At 32.2% G+C, this 20,234-nt stretch overlaps 1 protein-coding gene across 1 annotated transcript; it reads left to right on the top strand.

The window, feature by feature from the left end:
• Window positions 1-1,912: 1,912 nt before the first annotated feature.
• LOC139866891 (protein kinase G11A-like) lies at window positions 1,913-7,081 on the top strand. The gene is made up of 2 exons (XM_071855189.1): window positions 1,913-2,460; window positions 6,223-7,081. Exons 1-2 carry the CDS (start codon window positions 1,913-1,915, stop codon window positions 7,025-7,027), a joined length of 1,353 nt encoding a protein of 450 aa, XP_071711290.1. The 3' UTR covers window positions 7,028-7,081.
• Window positions 7,082-20,234: the final 13,153 nt, after the last annotated feature.

Raw genomic sequence — 20,234 nt, 5'->3', positions numbered from 1 at the left:
AAATCTGATACTCGGCATGTATACCTAAAACTACCAAGATCCTTTCAACTGACCTGAATACATACATATATTATACATACATATATTATATTATAATATATCAATATCTATATTTATATTTATTATAAATGGTGACATAAATATCAATGAAGAAATACGCACTACCATACCCAATAATTGTAAGGAGAATGGGTAGATCCACGCGTAGATGGGAGGATAGAATAAAGCTCGACTTGAAGGAGCTTTTACTGACCGAGGACATGACTTCTGATAGGAACGCGTGGAGGGCGAGAATTAGAATAGACGAGTAGGCTTTGTCATGTTTGTGTGTGTGTATGCGGGTAGGGGTGCTTGTGGGTATGCGGGTTTGGGAGATTGTGTGTTTCTGTTTGTATTTTTTTTTTTTTTTTTTTTTTTTTTGATATGTATGTTGTGTACGTATGTTTCTTCTTGTTTTGTGTTTTTTCGCGCTTTGCATTTAACCAGGATCCATCTTGATTTGGGTATGCTTGGAGGTTTGTGTATGTTTTTACGCATGTTTAGAGTTTCAGGTATAGATGCTTGCATGTTTAGGGTTTCAGGTGTGGTTGCTCGCGTGTTTAGGTTAGGATGTTTTTGGGTATGTATGTTTATGGTTGTTTTTGTGTGCTTATTTGTTTGCTTGGTGTATGTTTATGGTTGTTTGTAAGTATGTTTTTGTTTGGATGTATATGTATGTATGGTTATGTATGTTTCTATGTTTTGTATGTTTAGGGATATAGGTATGGTAGGGATATAGGTATGTTTAGGGATACAGGTATGGTAGTGCGTATGTGTGTTTGTATGTATGTACGCATGTTTGTTTCATGTATGTTTGTTTTATGTTTTGTTTAGGTACTGATGTATGTATGTATGTATGTATGTATGTATGTATGTATACTTATGCGGATGTATGGATGTTTGTATGTAGTTTTTGTTTTGTTGATATGTTTGTTTTTGTGTGTTTCTGGTTGTTGATTGGTGGTCATATATGTTTTTTTTTTTTTTTTTTTTTTTTTTTTTTTTTTGTAGCATTTCTCTATTTGCCTTAGGCCCCGCACAGCTGTGTAAGGTACGTGTAACTATATATATATATATATATATATATATATATATATATATATATATATATATATATATATATATATATATATATATATAGTTACTTTTTTTTTTCATACACGGATCTGTTAAGCGAGACTTTAGCAAGCGTCGATCTATTGGCGACTTGACTGCCGCTTAGAGCTTAAATTGAACTCCAGGCACGACGTAAAACCTATGAAAATTTGATTCTACCATTTTCATGGCGTCTCTGTTTATTTTATTTTTTATTGTATTATTACTATTTTTTATCTATTTATTTCATGCTTATTCTACTCTTTTTTTTTTCTCTATCTTTTTGGCCGGAGGTCCCCTTGAAAGCAATCTCTCTACCCGTCGAATAGAGAGAGGGATGACTTTCTTCGCTCTTGTGAGTGTTTAACTCGGGGTGAGATTTCTCTTTATTCTAGGATAGAGGAAGGATTGTCTACATCCCACCTCCCCATACCCCACTCATATGAGATTGTGTATTGTTGTTGTTGTTGTTGGGTCCAGATACGCGTAGGAAAATTCGTTTATTCAATAGTTACCAAAAGTAAATGAGGATCCGACATGTATGAGTCTAGTTTGAGACGAATTTTTTAATCAGATTCAAGTACGGGATTACCTAAATTCGACGAATAACATTGCTAATTTCAAAAATCGATTTTATGTTATTACAATGTACTACCTGCCCCATTCTTAGGCCCACTAAATAGTCCTCTTCACTTCCATCTCCTTCAAAACCCCAACTTCCACCTCACAAACACCTTCACTGCTTCTCATACACACATTTTCCGTACAATTTCACTAAATGGAACCACCATGGCTAGAAGACCTAACCGACGACCTCCACAGCATCAGTTTCAACTCAACATCCACCACCACTGCCACCGACATCAACCGCAGCACCAGTTCCGATTCCGGTACCACCTGGACCACCGCCACCACTTCCTCCACCTCCACAACTACTTTCGGCGATCCACTCAGAGACGCTTTTCGCCGTTCCGGCGGAACACTAGCTCTTACTGATATACGCTTCCTCCAACGGCTCGGCGCCGGAGACATCGGCTCCGTTTACCTCGCGAAACTGAAATGCTCTGTTACTCCGCCTTCCTCCGGCGCGCTGTTCGCCGTGAAAGTGATGGATCGGAGAGAAATAGCCAGCCGGAATAAAGAACGACGGTCGAAAACAGAACGTGAGATTTTAGAAATGTTGGATCATCCGTTTTTACCGAAGTTATACGCGTCGTTAGAGTCGCCGAAATGGTCGTGTTTGTTGACGGAGTTTTGTTCCGGTGGTGATCTTCATGTTCTCCGGCAACGGCAGCCATGCAAATGGTACCCGGAATCTGCAGTAAGGTGCGTACGCTAGTAGTTTTATTTGATGGAGTAGCTGAAAAAGATGCATGTCAATTTCATGTTGTTAATTCGTAATGATACCTTGCCTAGCTAGCATCTTAACATGTCACATCATATTTGCTCCGGTTATTCATTGGCCACAGTGGTGTTACATGTGCTTTGTAGGGTCCACAGTTTAAATTTGACGTGGATTTATTACATGTTTAAAATTCAAAATACTCTGGTTTTAAAAAGGGTGATGATTCGTACACCACCAAAATTATTCGTACACCACTAAACATGCATAATCATATAAAGCAGTTTTAGTGGTGTACGAATAATTGTGGTGGTGTACGAATCAGCCCCTTTTAAAAAACCATATACAAAAGATTTTTAGTTACATTAATAAATATGGAGTAATAAAATTTTCTACAAATCACGCCGTAAAAAAATTCAAATTTCGTACATTTCAATTCAATAATCACATTATAATTAATACTTTATCCATTTCAAAATAAGTGTTACTTCGTGTACTATTTGCATTATTAACACTCAGAAAGCCTCACACTCTAACGCCCGATTAGGGGTGTTACCAATTGCCAGATCACAAAAAAGTCCCCAAACAATGGGTGTTCTGTCCGGTTAGACCATCTTTAACAATGGCATATAAAATAGGCGTGTTCGTTGTTGATAGTCGATGGGTAGGGATGAGGTGCTTGACTGGCGTGCTAGTAAACTGGTAAATAATTGGTAACGTATAAAATGACATGTTGAGTGATGTGTTAAAATATGATTGGAAGTTAGTTGAAATAGTGGATAGTGGATAAAAATTAAAAGGAAAAAGAAATTCGATCAATAAAAAATCAGCACTCCACATTTTATCCCCGTGCTTGAAGCACGCACGCCACATTTTCTTGTGTGAGCACGCCACCACTCTAATGGCGTGTTGGTCCAATTTGGGTGAAGCACGCCTCTAACACTCGTTGCTAAAGAAGGTCTTAATGATAGTCTTATAGTTAAATTTTTAAAGAAAAAAAAAATTATAAACCAACATGCCACAAAATGTTAGTGTAACAACTTCCATTTTTTATGGTTGTAGTTCTCTCTAGACATTCAAATGGTTTCACCTTTATTTTTAAATCTTTGTTTGTAATCTTTGTTTGTAATCAAAGTCAAAGTATTCCTCATAATAACTACTTTGAAATCAAACGAACTTTATGCTTCTAATCACAAGCCTAAAAGTCTTAAATTTAGGAGATTAGGCTAAATAAATTCTATTAGCATTTGAACATCAATTTAGTTACACAAAATTATTGGAGTAAGAAAATATAGAAAAGGACAATTACCCTCTGTTGTTACTCTGCCCTTTTTAACATTTACCGTTTGGATCTGCTATTGATATCTGACTGGACAGATTAGTAGTAGTAGTAGAGATTAAATGCATCTGCGGTATTGCACAAAGGGTTGCAAAAGTTGGACCATTTTGTAAACACCGTGATTGTTTAGAACCGTTGTGCAAACTATTTTATCCTTCATAAAATTAAATTAACTCAAAACTCGAATACCCTATCAAAAATACGTACAGTACTCTTGTCACCAGTCTATTTTGTTCAACCCTTTGACTTGAATCTATAATCCAAAATATTCTGGTTGAATGTCACTTTGATGATGGTAAATTAATGATATACTTATTAAAATTGATTAAATCTAATCTTTATTCAAGAATTGATTTTCTAGATTGTCGTCACTAGCTTGTTTTCTTAAATATACTCTTAAGTATACACCATAAAGTATGTGATTTTAGTGGATATTAATATGATCGTATAGAACATAATAAAATTCAGCTTCATATAACAAGCAAAGTAAAACAGTAATAATAGGATAATACTACTAATAATAATAATAATCTATACAATTCTAATTCATATCATTCTTATAAAAAGAAAACTCAAATAGAAAATACTGTTTTATTTATGTCTCTCAAAAATTAAACTATAGTATACAATGTCGTTTCACGTTCTCTTTGTATACTCCGTGTGGAAAAAGTCTAGAATGATTGAGCAGTATTAACTACTCCGTAGTAGAGAATTAGTGGCCCATTTGTAGGATGATGGTGTATCATCTCATATCTCATTCTCATTCTCATCACCTCGTCTTATTATTTACATTTACATTTGCAATAAGTATATTAGTCAACATCAATGAATAGTACCCGGGTGATGTCATCACGACATCACCTATTTCGTCTTTTAGTGATTTTTTTAACGCTTTTTCATCCCGATTATCTGGTCCAACGGAGTGGGCTACTCCGGACCTCCATCTAGTTATAAGAAAAGACACAGAGAGTGAATAGCAATGCATGATGCTACCAATGTTAGATTCCACGTGAGTTTCATCACGTACATCTCAAACCCCCTCTACTTAATGCCCCACATGTGTCCTTTAACTTACCATGTCCACTAGATATGCCATTTTCACAAAACTACGACTATTATTTATTGTTATTATTATTTATTTATTTATTTATTTATTTATTATACAAATTAAATGAGATAGGGAAGTCGCTCACCAGTGGGCAGTGACAGCTAATCAAATAATCGTTTATTTTTCATTTTGTTTTTTTTTTTTTCGAAAAACAAAACTATATAAAAAAATAAGACTAAGTAGGCCTACCAACAAACGTACACAAAGGAAATCAACATGTCCCAACTTAAAAACATAAACTATTAAAGAACTGTGAACGAGCCAACCTAGCCGAACCAACGAAATAACAATACACGCAACCTCCCGATGCAAACAAACGGGAAACTAAAGAAACAATGAAACCTCCCTCCCAAACTAAACGACAACACTAGAAGGAAAAACAAAGTACACAACAAAAAGAAACGCCTAAATAAACTAAATAAGTCAAATGCCATCAACACCAAAAAAATATAATATAAATTAATATATGGTTGAAAATAAATGCACCCACACACAAATCAATTTTGAACATTCGTTGCTAGTTCAATATAGTCCCCACTTGTGTTGTTGGAGCTAGTCGGTTAACGACTATCTCACATAAAAAAATTGAAAGAAACAAATATGTGTATATAAACCTACATATGGGAACTTTCTCTACTACTACTAAGTTTTAGAGTAATAAGGGACTCATCAGCATACATGTAGGATATGTGGTTGGGCTAAAAATGATCTTACAAACGTGTCCGGGAAAAAGCCGTGTTAAATGTTACATCGTTATGATCAAAGTATCATTGACAAACCGATCATTGTTGGAGATAATCGATATTTGTTATCATTAATTTCTCCTTAAACTTATGGTTAAAATACATTATGTTGGTATGGAGGTAATGATATTTGGTAAACCGTGTGACACTTATAGTTGCCAATCTTGTGCATGAAATAATTGGGGTTTTTTTAGTAACGATAAAAGGGAAAAACCCAAAGAGAAAAACTTGTTCTTGTAAAAAGGCAAAAGCCCAAAGGGCCCCAATTACCATATCCTACTAACTGCCATCACTTTGTCCCCTACCAAAACTACACTTTATATGTATAAGCATATGCTAATATATTCAACATGATCTTGTTTTTCAATCATCAGTTTAAGTCCTATCACCTTTCAAATATTTGTTCAACAACCATCTATCAAATGTTATCACATGTACTTTTTAACATTTGATAATGTAGCCCATGTTCTTGCATGTTTTCAAGTTTTAGATTAAACTGTATTGTCTTTTCAATAACGGATCAACAATAGTACTAACATTTAGCCCACGTTTACAGGTTTTATGCATCCGAAGTGATTGTGGCTCTCGAATACCTTCACATGTTAGGAATCGTTTATCGTGACCTTAAACCAGAAAACGTATTGGTCCGATCAGATGGTCACATTATGCTAACCGATTTCGACCTCTCTTTAAAATGTGACATCTCAACTTCAACCCCGGCCCAAGTTTACCCCAATCACGAACAACAAAATTCACTATCATCGAGTGATCACCGCCCGTTACAACCACCAAAATTCACCTCATCGTCATGCATTCTTCCCAGTTGCATCGTACCTTCAGTCTCTTGCTTCAACCCAAAACGTAAACGCAAGAAGAAGCCTACAAACCACAACGGGCCCGAGTTTGTAGCTGAGCCGGTTGATGTCAGGTCAATGTCGTTCGTTGGGACCCACGAGTATCTAGCACCAGAAATTGTATCAGGTGAGGGACATGGTAGTGCTGTTGATTGGTGGACCCTAGGAATATTTATGTACGAATTATTTTATGGTGTTACGCCTTTTAAGGGGACAGATAACGAGATAACTTTAGCCAATATTGTGGCACGGGCTCTTGAGTTTCCTAAAGAGCCAGTGATCCCAACATTGGCTAGAGATTTAATATCTCAATTGTTGGCTAAGGATCCAGACCGGCGAATGGGGTCCACAATGGGTGCGTCCGTTATCAAACATCATCCGTTTTTTCAAGGGGTCAACTGGGCGCTTTTGAGATGTACAACACCGCCGTTTGTTCCACAACCGTTTAGCCACCAGGAGGTTGTGGTGGATGATGGTTGTCCTGGTACTCCGGTAGAATATTATTAGGGAAAAACTTATTATGTTTTTTTGTGGTTGGTATTTTGATGAGAACAGTACATAATTTCAAACTAAGCCGAAAGGCAGGATTTTAGCTCTGAATCTAGATAAAATTTTGTCTGACTAATTTATAAATTTAACTGCTTAATATAAATGATTAGCTTTTGAAAAGAAACATGAAAAGATACAATTTGTGATACCTAATATATTATTTGTGTTGGATGATTAGAATAAAATTTGGAGTTATTACTCAAGTGTGTGGTTGGAAAAAAGTTTATAGATGCCGGGTTGTACAAAAACATGCGGAGTAAGAATTTAATGTTAAGGGTGGCAATTTGCACTAATTAAATATAGTAATAAAATTTTTCTATTTAAATCTTTATAACATCTCACAGAATAATTGTGGGCTGAAGCCGGAGTTTTATCTTAATGTTTTTTTGACGTAAGGAAAATCTTTGCCACAATTAACTTTTTATCCAAAATCTAAACCCTTACTAGGTAAACTTTTCATAACCAACGAGTCCAATAGGCTTCTTATTAAACAGATAACATGGAAAACAATATGCATCATATGTTTTCTCAGAATACTTTAACCACCAAAAATTACCAAACCGTTCTTCCTAAAAGCTTCGATTACATCTATTTGACCCACTAGCACTTTGAACATACTTCGACTTACGAAGTTAGGTCCGAGTTTAATATATTTTCGTCTTATCTCGTCACATTGGTTAACAAGGTAATCCATGATTGAATCCACATTTAACTACCATGAATTTGATTTTGATGTATCATTTTTTTTTTTCAGTTTCAACTCTACGGGATTCCTCAATAATTTCATCATCAACATTAACCACGTCTTCCATAATATTATCTCCTTCTTCTTGTGATTGGAGATTAATTAATATAAAATTTATTATCAATCAATCCAACATAATTAAGGACTAAAACAATTCGTTCACTAAAATTTAAATTCTCAATCATATTTCATACTAGAAAGCAATGCCCGTGCGTTGCACGACTTGTCTCAAATTTTACTATTTTGAAATTCGTGTTCCGAATGGTTAGAGTCAAGGCAGGAGTTGGTTAAAAACTTATTAACCTTAAAATGAAAGTTGATGTTGGACCCATTATGCAAATGGTCAAGTAGAATTTTGTGCATATGTTTTATTTGCCACTATGGAAATCTGTACATTTCGGGTCATATGTACTAACGTATGATGAAACTATATATAAACAAATGTTTACTAAAGATGGTCAAATGAGTTAACAAACGATGCCAGAATACATTATAAAACATACATATTGTAGTACGATTCATAATATTAAAACACATATTACCATTACAATTTACCATTAGATTTTTGAAATTAAAGTGTTCTATTTATGATTTCATATGTGACAATAAGTAATTACATAATAATTGGAGTGCATAAAAAAGATTTCTAAATATAAACATGAACCATTACGTATTACTACACCACACAATATAAAACTTGTGAAGAGAATAAAATTGGAGGTTCATAACATTGAATAACAATTGATATGAAATTAACTATTATTTATTAACTATTATAATAAAGATATGTAACACCACCAAGAGTAATAAACGTTATAAACTTTTCAATAACTGTTATCTTTTTATTTTCCATAATTTAAATTTAAAACTTTTCAATAACTGTTATCTTTTTATTTTCCATAATTTAAATTTAGTTGTAAACATTCATTTATAAAATGTAAAATTTATATGTCATAAATTATATGATTAGTTTCAATCTTTTCATTTTCTTATCATAATTTTTTCATAAATTTTAAATTATGCTATGACATAATAGTTTCAAACTTTTTATTTTCCATATTTACATTGATAGATAACGTGATATATATATATATATATATATATATATATATATATATATATATATATATATAAAGAAATTAATTAAATAAACATGATTTATATATTTACATGAATAAAAAACTTTACACTTAGTATAATCATACTTATATGAATTATAACTAAAATGTAATAATAATAAAAATAAAATTTATTATTATTAATCATAATTGTAATTATATTCATAATTATAATTATGAATAATTATTTATATAAATTAGTTAAATAAATGTTATCTATGTATTTACATGTATAAGAAATGTTACACCTATAATAATCATAGTTATATGAATTATAACTAAAATGTAATAATATTAAAAATAATAAGCGTAATCACATTCATAACTATAATTATGAATTCTAATCATAATAATAATCATAATCTTAATTATTAATCATGTAAGCTATATAAATATACAATATAATAATCATAATATCATAATATTAACATTAAAAAGAGAAGTTTCGAATGAATCGATCTAACATAGAGTCAACCACGTTTCTTCTTGCCTTATTCACGGTTTACAATATTTTAAAATTGATGTTTCTTCGATACCTACAAAAACAAACAAACATATATTATATTTAATATATATATATATATATATATATATATATATATATATATATATATATATATATATATATATATATATATATATATATATATATATATATATATATATTATATCTACTATAATATTCTATATATCATTTCATCTTCTTTCTTAGAAAAATTCGAGAATACAAATAACTTACGTTTCTTAGAAGATAAAAGGTGTATATATTTATTGATTATTAATTACTTAAAATGTATTTATGACATTGTTATTTAATATGTTTTTTTTTTAACTTTTACAATAATTTTTAACCCTTTTTACTAGTGTATTAAATTGCATGGTTAAATTTTATTGAGTTAAACGTATTTAATATACCATACTTATGATTCTAGAAATCAATTACTATAGATATATAGATAGATTATAAATAATAATAACTACAAATAGTAGTATTAAACACATAAAGCTAAATGAATTAGAAAGATAAATACAATCTTAATTATACTAGTTATTATCATAAGTTAATATTGATATGATAAATAGGGTTGAATATAAATGTAAAGAAAAAGAAAAGAAAAAAATCTAACCTTGCACGGTGCACTTTGAGTTTCACACAAGAGGTTAGACGATTTAATTTAATAAATGTGAGGTGTGAATGAATGTTGATTTAAATTATACTCCGTAATTAAATAACTGAATCGGATTTTGGTACTTTTTATTTAATTAACTTGTTGATAAGGTTCATATAGACTTAAATTAAGATGGGCCAATTGAGGAAGACTTGTTAGTTTTAATGGACATAGTATAAATACAAAATTTATTATATATGCTAATGGGTTTATTAAATTTGTTGAGGGTGGCATTGCCACCTTCAGCCATCCTATTGGCTCCGCCTATGAAAAACATGATTAAGTCGAATTTATTATTTTACAGTATTAGTTATCAACTTTGGTAGTTGGAACTTGAAAGAAAACGTACATGCATTAGTTGGAAGAAATGAATGGAAGATAATCTAAATAGATAGTCTTTAGAATTCAAGATTACTATTGGTACTATTTTCCGTCTAGCGGCTAAAAGGTACCAGTACAACACTAGAACTGCTCAGCGTGGTAAGACATGTTTTCGACTGATGTGTAAGACCCTGAATTTTATGCATCAGAAAGTGTTCTCGAAAGTGTCAGTAAATGTGTGCATCAGAAACTGCCACTAAAAGTCAACCTAACACTTATGCATTTTCAGAATTTGCATCAGAATCAGAATCAGACAACTTCAGTCCCTAAAGAAGGTGTTGTTCCAGATTTACACTATAAGGCGCGCCGCGACTCCTATCTGGTGCTGAAGTCTTTCTAAAACAATTAAATGAGGGGCATTTTGGTAATTTCACTCGGTGGCCTGTTTTAAGCCACAAAGGGCAAGGTTGAGCTCATTCAACATTATCCTCGTCCATCTTATCCTCTTATCTTCAACCTCAAGCCACAAAGTGCAAGGTTGAGCTCATTCAACATTATCCTCGTCCATCTTATCCTCTCATCTTCAACCTCAAGTCTTAAAGAGAGAGAGTAGGGTTTCTAGAGAGAGGAAGCTCCAATGGTGATGAAGATGGTGATTTTTGCCCAAATTGGAAGCGGGTCTTGGTTCTCCTTGATGTTTCTAGCTACTAGCTCGGTTTTGGAGTTGAGGTAAACCCTAGATTCAATTTTAATTACTTTGATTTTGATTTGGGGTTAGGGTTTGTTCTAGTTGGAGTTATAAACCCCATTTCTTGTGAAATTTGGGGGTTTTGAGTGTTGTTAGTGTAAGTTGTAATGACCCGTCCTAATCCATAAGAACGAATACAAGAACATATGATTACATCGCAAGGTAATTGACCTCTATATGATACATTTTACAAATATTGCATTCGTTTTTAAAAGACAAACTTTCTTTACGATGAAAGTTGACGGCATGCATACCATTTTATAATACATTCAACTATAATTGACCTAATAATAATCTTGATGAACTCAACGACTCGAATGCAACGTCTTTTGAAATATGCCATGAATGACTCCCAATAATATCCTTAAAATAAGCTAATGCACAGCGAAAGATTTCTTTAATACCTGAGAATACATGCTTTCAAGTGTCAACCAAAAGGTTGGTGAGTTTATTAGTTTATCATAATCGATCATTTTCATCATTTTAATAGACCGCAAGAATTTCATTTCCATTTCTCATAAATATACGTCCCATGCATAGAGACAAAAAAATCATTCATATGGTGAACACCTGGTAACCGACCTTAACAAAATGCATATAGAATATCCCCATCATTCCGGGACACCCATCGGACATGATAATTTCGAAGTACTAAAGCATTCCAAATTCCAGAATGGGGCTTGTTGGGCCCGATAGATCTATCTTTAGGATTCGCGTCAATTTGGGGGTCTGTTTCCAAATTCTTAGGCTACCAAGCTAAAAAGGGGCATATTCGATTCGATAATCCAACCATAGAATGTAGTTTCGATTACTTGTGTCTATTTCATAAAACATTTATAAAAGCAGCGCATGTATTCTCAGTCCCACAAATATATATTGCAAAAGCATTTAAAAAGGGAGCAAATGAAACTCACAATGATGTATTTTGTAGTAAAAATACATATGACCACATTGAACAAATGTAGGGTTGGCCTTGGATTCACGAACCTATATCAAGTATGTATATTAACACATATAATTGTGATCAAATAATTTCATTTATTAATCTTATAATATTTATATATATTAAATGTTGTAGTTATATGAAATTTATAATAAACCCTAATATATATATATATATATATATATATATATATATATATATATATATATATATATATATATATATATATATATATATATATATATATATATATATTCTATGTATATTTTTATATCTTAAATTATATGTTATCTATATTTATTTTGTATACATATTTAAAGTAATTAATATTTATACATATGATTATATTTATATATAATTAGTATTTCATCAAAATTAATAATTTTTTATATGTAATATAAAAAAAATGTTAATATGTTCAATATATAACTATATGTAGTATTAATATAAGTATATTTTTATATACATAATATTTATTTGTCATGAAAATAATAATAATGGTAATAATAAAAATGACAGTTTCAATCATAATGATAATAATAATAATAATAATAATAATAATAATAATAATAATAATAATAATAATAATTTTTTTAATGATAAAAATGATAATTTTAATGAAGATGATAATTTTACTAGTCATAATAATAATAATACTAATATTGATAATAATAATATTATTAATAATAATAATACTTATAATAATAATAATAATCATAATTGCAAACCTAATCATAATAATAATAATAAATGACAATTAATACTTGTATTAGTAATAATAATAATAATAATAATAATAATAATAATAATAATAATAATAATAATAATAATAATAATAATAATAATAATAATAATAATACCGACATAAATAGAAATTATACCATCATGTTCCATTTATTGTTATCAGGGTTCATATAACATCATCGAGCTCACATCATAACATCCGTACATCACTATCTTCATTCGGATATCATCCTTCCATCATCTTAATTCTATCATTATCGTCATCATACGTCTACCATTAACATTCTATCCTCATCGTCATCTTTTAACGATTATCATTATTAATGTTTATTATTAATGTTTATTATTTCAAATCAATTATCATAATCACGTCATTACCCTTAACATTATACGGATTATCCTTATTACCATCCTTATACGTACTCTATTAGCATTATCAACATCATCATTCTTAGAATACCATTCTTATTATCATCATCATACAACATCGTATACATCATGCACATAACATCATCATCATATGTTAATCATCTAACATTGCCCATTATCATCATCTTTGTTATCTTTAATATCATTATACCCGCTGAAATCTCATCATGTACCACCATCTATCATCAAATATCTCGGCTCAAAAGCAAAGAAAAGAAATCGCGGCCCAACAAGGAATAAATATGTTGGCCCAAACAAACATAAGCCCAAACGGCCTTATTGTGAATATATGTATTTTCGGCCCAACATAGAAGCTGCGGCCCCAACAGGAAATAGTCTCGATTAGTTGCTACCAGCTGGAATCCATCGAAACACGCCCTTCATTGATTCGTTATTGTATATCATTATTTAATTAATAAAAACATCAAGTTGTTTTTGCACCTTGCTCGTTACTGTATAACATCCTTCCCATGATTTAATAAAAATAGGAAACGTAACTAGCAGGAAAAGAAAGTGAGCAGCAAAAGATAGGAATCGAACGATTAGCAATTGTGTTGGGTGATCATTCACACAAGAAAGAAAAACAAGATAGAAATAACATACCAACGAGGCTAAGTGATTTTTGATGAGTTCTTCTCGAGAAAAAAAAATATATACAGTAAACCATGATGATGATGGCCGTTGGTGGTGGTTTATACATGGTGATCAACAATCAAGAATAAACAGAAAAAGCAATAACATGAAGGTTTGATGGTGATTCTAATGGTGATGACCGGTGATGATTGTAGGTGTACGTACGTATATTTTTAGAAAGAGATGGTGAAGGTGTTTATAGTGATCATGGAAGGTGGTGGCGAATATGGTGGAGATGGTGCTCTTGATTGGTAAGTGAAAGTGGTTGTACAACAAATTCAAATAAACGGATTTCATTAACCTTTTAAAGGGTGACGGTTATGGTTGTATGGTAAATGATGTTAAAGCAGAGGTGTATACGAAATAGTTATATTTTTATTGCGAAATACTATTAAATACGATACAATTTTACACAAGTTATTTATTTATTTATAGAGTGGAAATACCTAAACCTTGCTACAACACATAGGCAGTGTACCTAATCGTACAGTAGTGTAATTTTTAGTAATACGGTTCGTCCACAGGGAACTAGCCAAGTTTAACGCTATATTTTTAAAAACTATATTTATACAAAATATATATAATTATATATAGTAATATTATTATAAAAGGGGGTTTTTACCGTTTAATGACCGGTTTGTCGATTTTATATTTTAAGCGTAAAGATAAATGACGATAATATAAATGACAGAATTTAAATTGCGATAAAGTAATTTGCAGTAATTAAAATAACAGTAAATAAAGGTACGATGAAATATGAAATAAAAGTATTATGCTTATTTAAACTTTCGTAATCATGATGTTTGACGTTTTGATTTTAATTAATTGTTACCCGGGTTAATTGTCCTTTGTCCTGGTTTATTTGATACCTATATGGTTTTTGTCCATAATAGTCCATCGGTCATAATTATAAAATGCTCGTCAAATTAACCTTATTCCTGAAGTTAAATATTCCAACTAATTAGGGATTCGAACTGTAACAAGGTTTTAATACTTAAAATTAAAATTATAAATATAAATATATACACATTGAAGAGAGTAAGAGATTGAATTCTCTTGTGTCATTAAAACGTCGAGCAAACTGTCTTTTTTATAATACTTGGCCTGCTACAGTAACTCATGCGGTCGCATGAGATTTTAGTGCAAATCTCATGCACTCGCATGGGCTCATGCACTCGCATGAGTTTTATGCCTATTTCCCATGCGATCGCATGGCCGTTAGATCCAGCTCACATATTTTTTGTTTGCTAGTTTGTCGACGTTATTTAATATAATATATAATATATAAATAATTTATATAATTATTTAAATATTATATTATATTCTTGTGCATAGTTGACTTGTAATTTTAGCTCCGTTGCGTCGCGCGTTGATAGTTGGCTCAGGTCCCCGTTCCGGTTTTTCGAACGTCCTTTCGTATAATTTAATATCTTGTACTTTGCGTTTTGCGACTCGTACTTTTGTAATTTTGAGACGTTTCTCATCAATATTTCGAACCACTTGGATTGTACTTTGTACTTTTTAGCTTTTTGGTTATTTGCATCTTCAAATCGTCGTTTTCTTCTTTTGTCTTCGCACTTATTTATTTAAATGAATATTACATAAAAATAGAACAATTACAACTAAAAGCTTTACATATTGGAAGGATATTGTGCCTAAATATATGTTGATTTGGAGCACTATCAAATATCCTCACACTTGAGCGTTGCTTGTCCTCAAGTAATACAGAACTTGAAATTAAATCACACTACACTCGAATCACTTTTTTTATTCTCACACTTTATACATCAGTGATTTTAATACGGTGGTATGAACAATAGTAGTAACGATGTGGTTTACAGTCCCACATGACTATGAAAATTTAGATCCTTTAAGGAAATTGGATCTTTATGAAAACTTTTGATCTTTTGAAAATTTATTCTAGCTTTTACCCTAGATAAGTTTTCAGGAATAACCCTTTACCGGTGTTTGCAAAATGTTTTTGTGGGTTTTGTGGGTTTTGTGGGTTTCAGATTTTAAAATTTTAGCTCAAAATTTTAGGTTTTGTGTCACCCACTTGCTAACCTTGTATTGGGAAAGCAACACGTCCAGTATACTTGCTCCGTATATTTGCTTTCGGTAAACTACCGTCCGATTGTAAAGGAAAGCTTTGAACAAGCAACTGTTAAGGCAATGTCTAATGACATGCAGATGTTCATGGTCTAAAACGTGTCGGATGCAATTACTATCCTTTGTAGGAGCAATAGTAAAGATCACCCTATAATTTTTCGATCTGGCACAAGGTCCTGTCTTCGACCATGCTATGCAACCACCGTTCTTACGGTTGACACCCGATTTGGTTCAGGTGACCTAATGAATTCCGGTGAATTCTTAGGATTTTACGTTCAATGGTAATGAACGCATTGAAAATAGGTTTTCAGAAAACAAATCGGTTTTAATTTGATCAAAATATTTTCTCGTTCAAGCTCGAGTTTAGATATCATCGAATTCCATGAGTTTGTAATTCTCAATCTTTAAGGTCAATCTCAAGGATTGAGTAATATCAGGCTTAAATGCTGATTTTTAATCTTTAAGGAGATTATCCTTTCTGGGGGTCTGATTCATTAGTCTTATCAAGCTAATTTGCACGGCGCTCTCCCCATTTTACGAGACAGATCCTCTCATGGTTAGGATAAATCTGACCACTTGGCGACCCTGTTTGATGCTGAGGTCCGTGGATTTCCTGCTGATTTTAGAGATGACTTTTCTAGATTTTTCATCAACCTACAGCTGGTCTGGACGACAACTTCCTGACCTAAATCAAGAAGTGCATGTCTTTTTCGGAAGACTTTACTTCTTTTTAATGATGGAATTGATTCATCGTGTAGATCCATCTATTCTTACAAAGGTATTACAATAAATCAGGTAAAACTGATTAGTTTAGTCCAAAGCAAAAGTACCTGCAATAATCTGTACCAAATATATGTGATATGTGTTTTAGAGAACTTGGTAAATTCTTCCCACACTTAGCTTTTATTTATTTATTTTTTTTTCTTTGCCTTTTTATTTTCCTCTATTCCATTTTAAATAAATTCTAAAGTTTTGGGTTGTTTCTCCATTTATGGTCTCTCCGAGGTAACAATAATTTCGGTATTATCACCTAGTTTTATCGTTCATAAATATGTATAAACATGATTTTGAATTCATTTAGTTGAAAATTTTTCAAATTTTCACAAAATTTGGCAATTTAACTAAGTGTAAACCCGAGAGAATTTATAACTCTTCCCCACACTTGAGATCATGCAATGCCCTCATTTGCATGAAATCAGACTATAATTATAAATTCATGAGGGTGATTAGTGTAGAAAAGTGATTAAAAATACCGAGTTTGCAACATATTATTTTATATCACATTTGATATTTTGCGTCTTGTCGTCAAAATTAGTAGTTTTTGCTGAACTTTAATGACATTCTTTGAAAGTGCGCTGTTTTACCCTGTTTTGTACATAAGATAAACTACAAACATATATATAATATATATATTTTTTTATAAAACCTTTATTTATTAAAACAATTTAAATGAATATTTTTTTTTTTTAAATTTTGTTACCTTTTACTTTAGGTAGTTTCGGTATGTTTACCTAGTCCGTCCCTCGACAAAATTTAAAATTTGTCATTTTTAAAGCGATTGTTTTAAAAGCAAAGATTTTTGGGGTTTTTAATTTTTTTGGTATATTTAGATCAATAATATTAAAAATAATGATAACAAAATTTTTTGCCCCGTCCTTGGGTAAAGCAATTTCGGTTCCATGACCTAGTCTTCAACTTACGATGAATTTTAGAAATCATTTTTTAAACTTAATGAAATAAAGTAAATTTTGTTTTTAAATTCACACAAAACTTAAATTTAAAAAATGCGTACAAAACCTACAAAACAAAAATTCAGAATGGGAGGAGAAAACTAGTTCTTTAGTGTCTGCTAGTGGAAAAGACCAATTGGATTCCATTCTCGGAACTACACGAGAACAGAACAACTAACTCTAGACAGCGTTTTCTTTTTAGAACATTTGAATCTCCCCACACTTAGGCAGCTGTGGTTTTGAAATTGTGATTAACTTCATTGTCAATTTCTCTTGGACCATAATCAACTTGCATATCTGTGACTTTTGCTTTAAGCCATTGGTCGGATTCCTGTGTAATATCTACAAATTCAACTAGTTTCGCCTTTTCTTTAGGCGATAGATTCGATACTAACCGGTTACATAACTTAAAGTTCCCCTTGATTCTAGCATCGCGAATCCGTTTAATAAGTTTCGTCATTGAACTGTTAATAACGGGGTCATTTAATTTCGTATCAACAACGGGGTTCTTTGTTATCAGGTCATCATTAGGTGTTACTTCATCTTCCCCACACTTAGGCGTTTTATTATTGTTAAGCACTACCGTTGGAGTTGGTAAAACAACATGGTTCTTATCAATCATTTTTGTTGGTTCAATAGTTTTGTTTGGTGGAGATTTAGACTTCCGAATCACAAAGGTGATCGATTTTTCATCATTACTAAGTGTCATTCTACCCTCTCGTACATCAAATAACGCCCCGGTGGACGCTAAGAATGGTCGACCTAAAATTAGAGGAATGTTTGGGTCCTCTTCTATGTCAATGACAATAAATTCGACTAGAAAGGTTAAATTACCTACTTGAATGGGTATGTTGTCAGCAATTCCAACTGGGTGCCTAATGGTTTGATCAAAGAGTCGAACACTCATAGCCGTTGGAGTTAGCTCACCTACACCTAATCTCTTATATAATGAAAGAGGCATAACACTCACACTTGCACCTAAATCTGCTAGTGCATCATACATAACACAATCACTAAGTAGACAAGGAACAATAAATTCACCCGGATCACCCACCCTGGGTGGAGGTTTTGGTGGAACTGTCTTCACCGAGTTTATCTTTACGGTTTTTGTTTCTTGCACTTTCTTATTCTTCTTCTTCTTTCTAGTGGTATCACAAACTTTATTACCTATTACTTGCTAATACTCAACTCCTTTTCTTGGAAACGGGATGGGTGGTCTGTATGGTGCCACCACTGGCTTTACATACTCGGGTGGTGGTGGTGTTGTAACTTCTTCATTGTTACTCACATCGAAAACCTTCCCATCTTCTGGTGCTGGTTTTTTAGAATTCGTTGAAACCATATTAACATTCTCATTCCGAGGATTTACTTCAGTGTTACTCGGTAGCTTTCCTTGTTCCCTCTCACTCATCATGCTAGCAAGAGTACCTACGTGTTTTTCTAGATTCAAAATGGAAGCTTGTTGAGTTCTTAATGACTGATCAAACTTCTCATTTGTTTGGGTTTGAGTTGTAATAAATTGTGTTTGAGATTCCATTAGCTTTGCCATCATTTCTTCTAGATTTGACTTTTTCTCTTCGGTTTGTTGTGGTGGTTTATACAAGCTAGGTCTTTGTTGATTGAAAGTGTTGTTTTGAGTTGGTTGGTTATTCGGACCTTGTTGGTTATACGAGTTATTGTTGGGTCCATTTGGATTGTAAAGAATGTTTTGATTTCGATTGAAGTTTGGCCTTGGTGGTTGATAATTATTTTGATAATTATTTCCTGGCCTTTGGTTCATGTAGGAAACATTCTCACGTTGTTCCATCGTTTGCTCGATGTGACAATCTTTCGTTAAGTGTGGTCCACCGCATTGCTCACAACTGATTCGTATTGCGTGAATATCTTTATTCATCTTTTCCATTCGTCTCTCGAAAGCATCTATTTTTGCGGAAACGGAATCAAAGTCATGGCTAGAATCGGCTCTAGCTGCTTTAGATGATCGAAAAATATCTTTTTCTTGATGCCACTCATGTGAGTGGGATGCTGTGTTATCAATAATTTTGTAAGCTTCAGTTGCGGTTTTCTTCATAATGGAACCACCAGCTGTTATGTCGATGTCTTTTCGTGTAGCAATGTCGCATCCTTGGTAGAATATTTGTACTATTTGATAAGTGTCTAAACCATGTTGCGGACATCCTCTCAACAACTTTCCAAATCTTGTCCACGCCTCATATAGAGTTTCATTTGGCTTTTGCGTGAACGTAACAATTTATCCTTGAAGTCTCACGGCTTTAGATGCCGGAAAGAATTGTTTAAGAAATTTTTCAACTAAAACGTCCCATGTATCAATCGCCCCTTCAGGTAACGACTCTAACCAATCTTTGGCTTCTCCCTTTAAAGTCCAGGGAAATAACATGAGATATATCTGTTCATCCTCAACTTCTCTGATTTTGAATAGAGTACAGATCCTATTAAAGGTTTGAAGATGTTCGTT

Source organism: Rutidosis leptorrhynchoides, chromosome 1, assembly GCF_046630445.1.
Source record: "Rutidosis leptorrhynchoides isolate AG116_Rl617_1_P2 chromosome 1, CSIRO_AGI_Rlap_v1, whole genome shotgun sequence".
In the NCBI taxonomy this organism is placed as follows: domain Eukaryota; kingdom Viridiplantae; phylum Streptophyta; class Magnoliopsida; order Asterales; family Asteraceae; genus Rutidosis; species Rutidosis leptorrhynchoides.
Note: the sequence above shows the minus strand (reverse complement) of the source record. Positions and strands in the feature narration are given on the sequence as shown.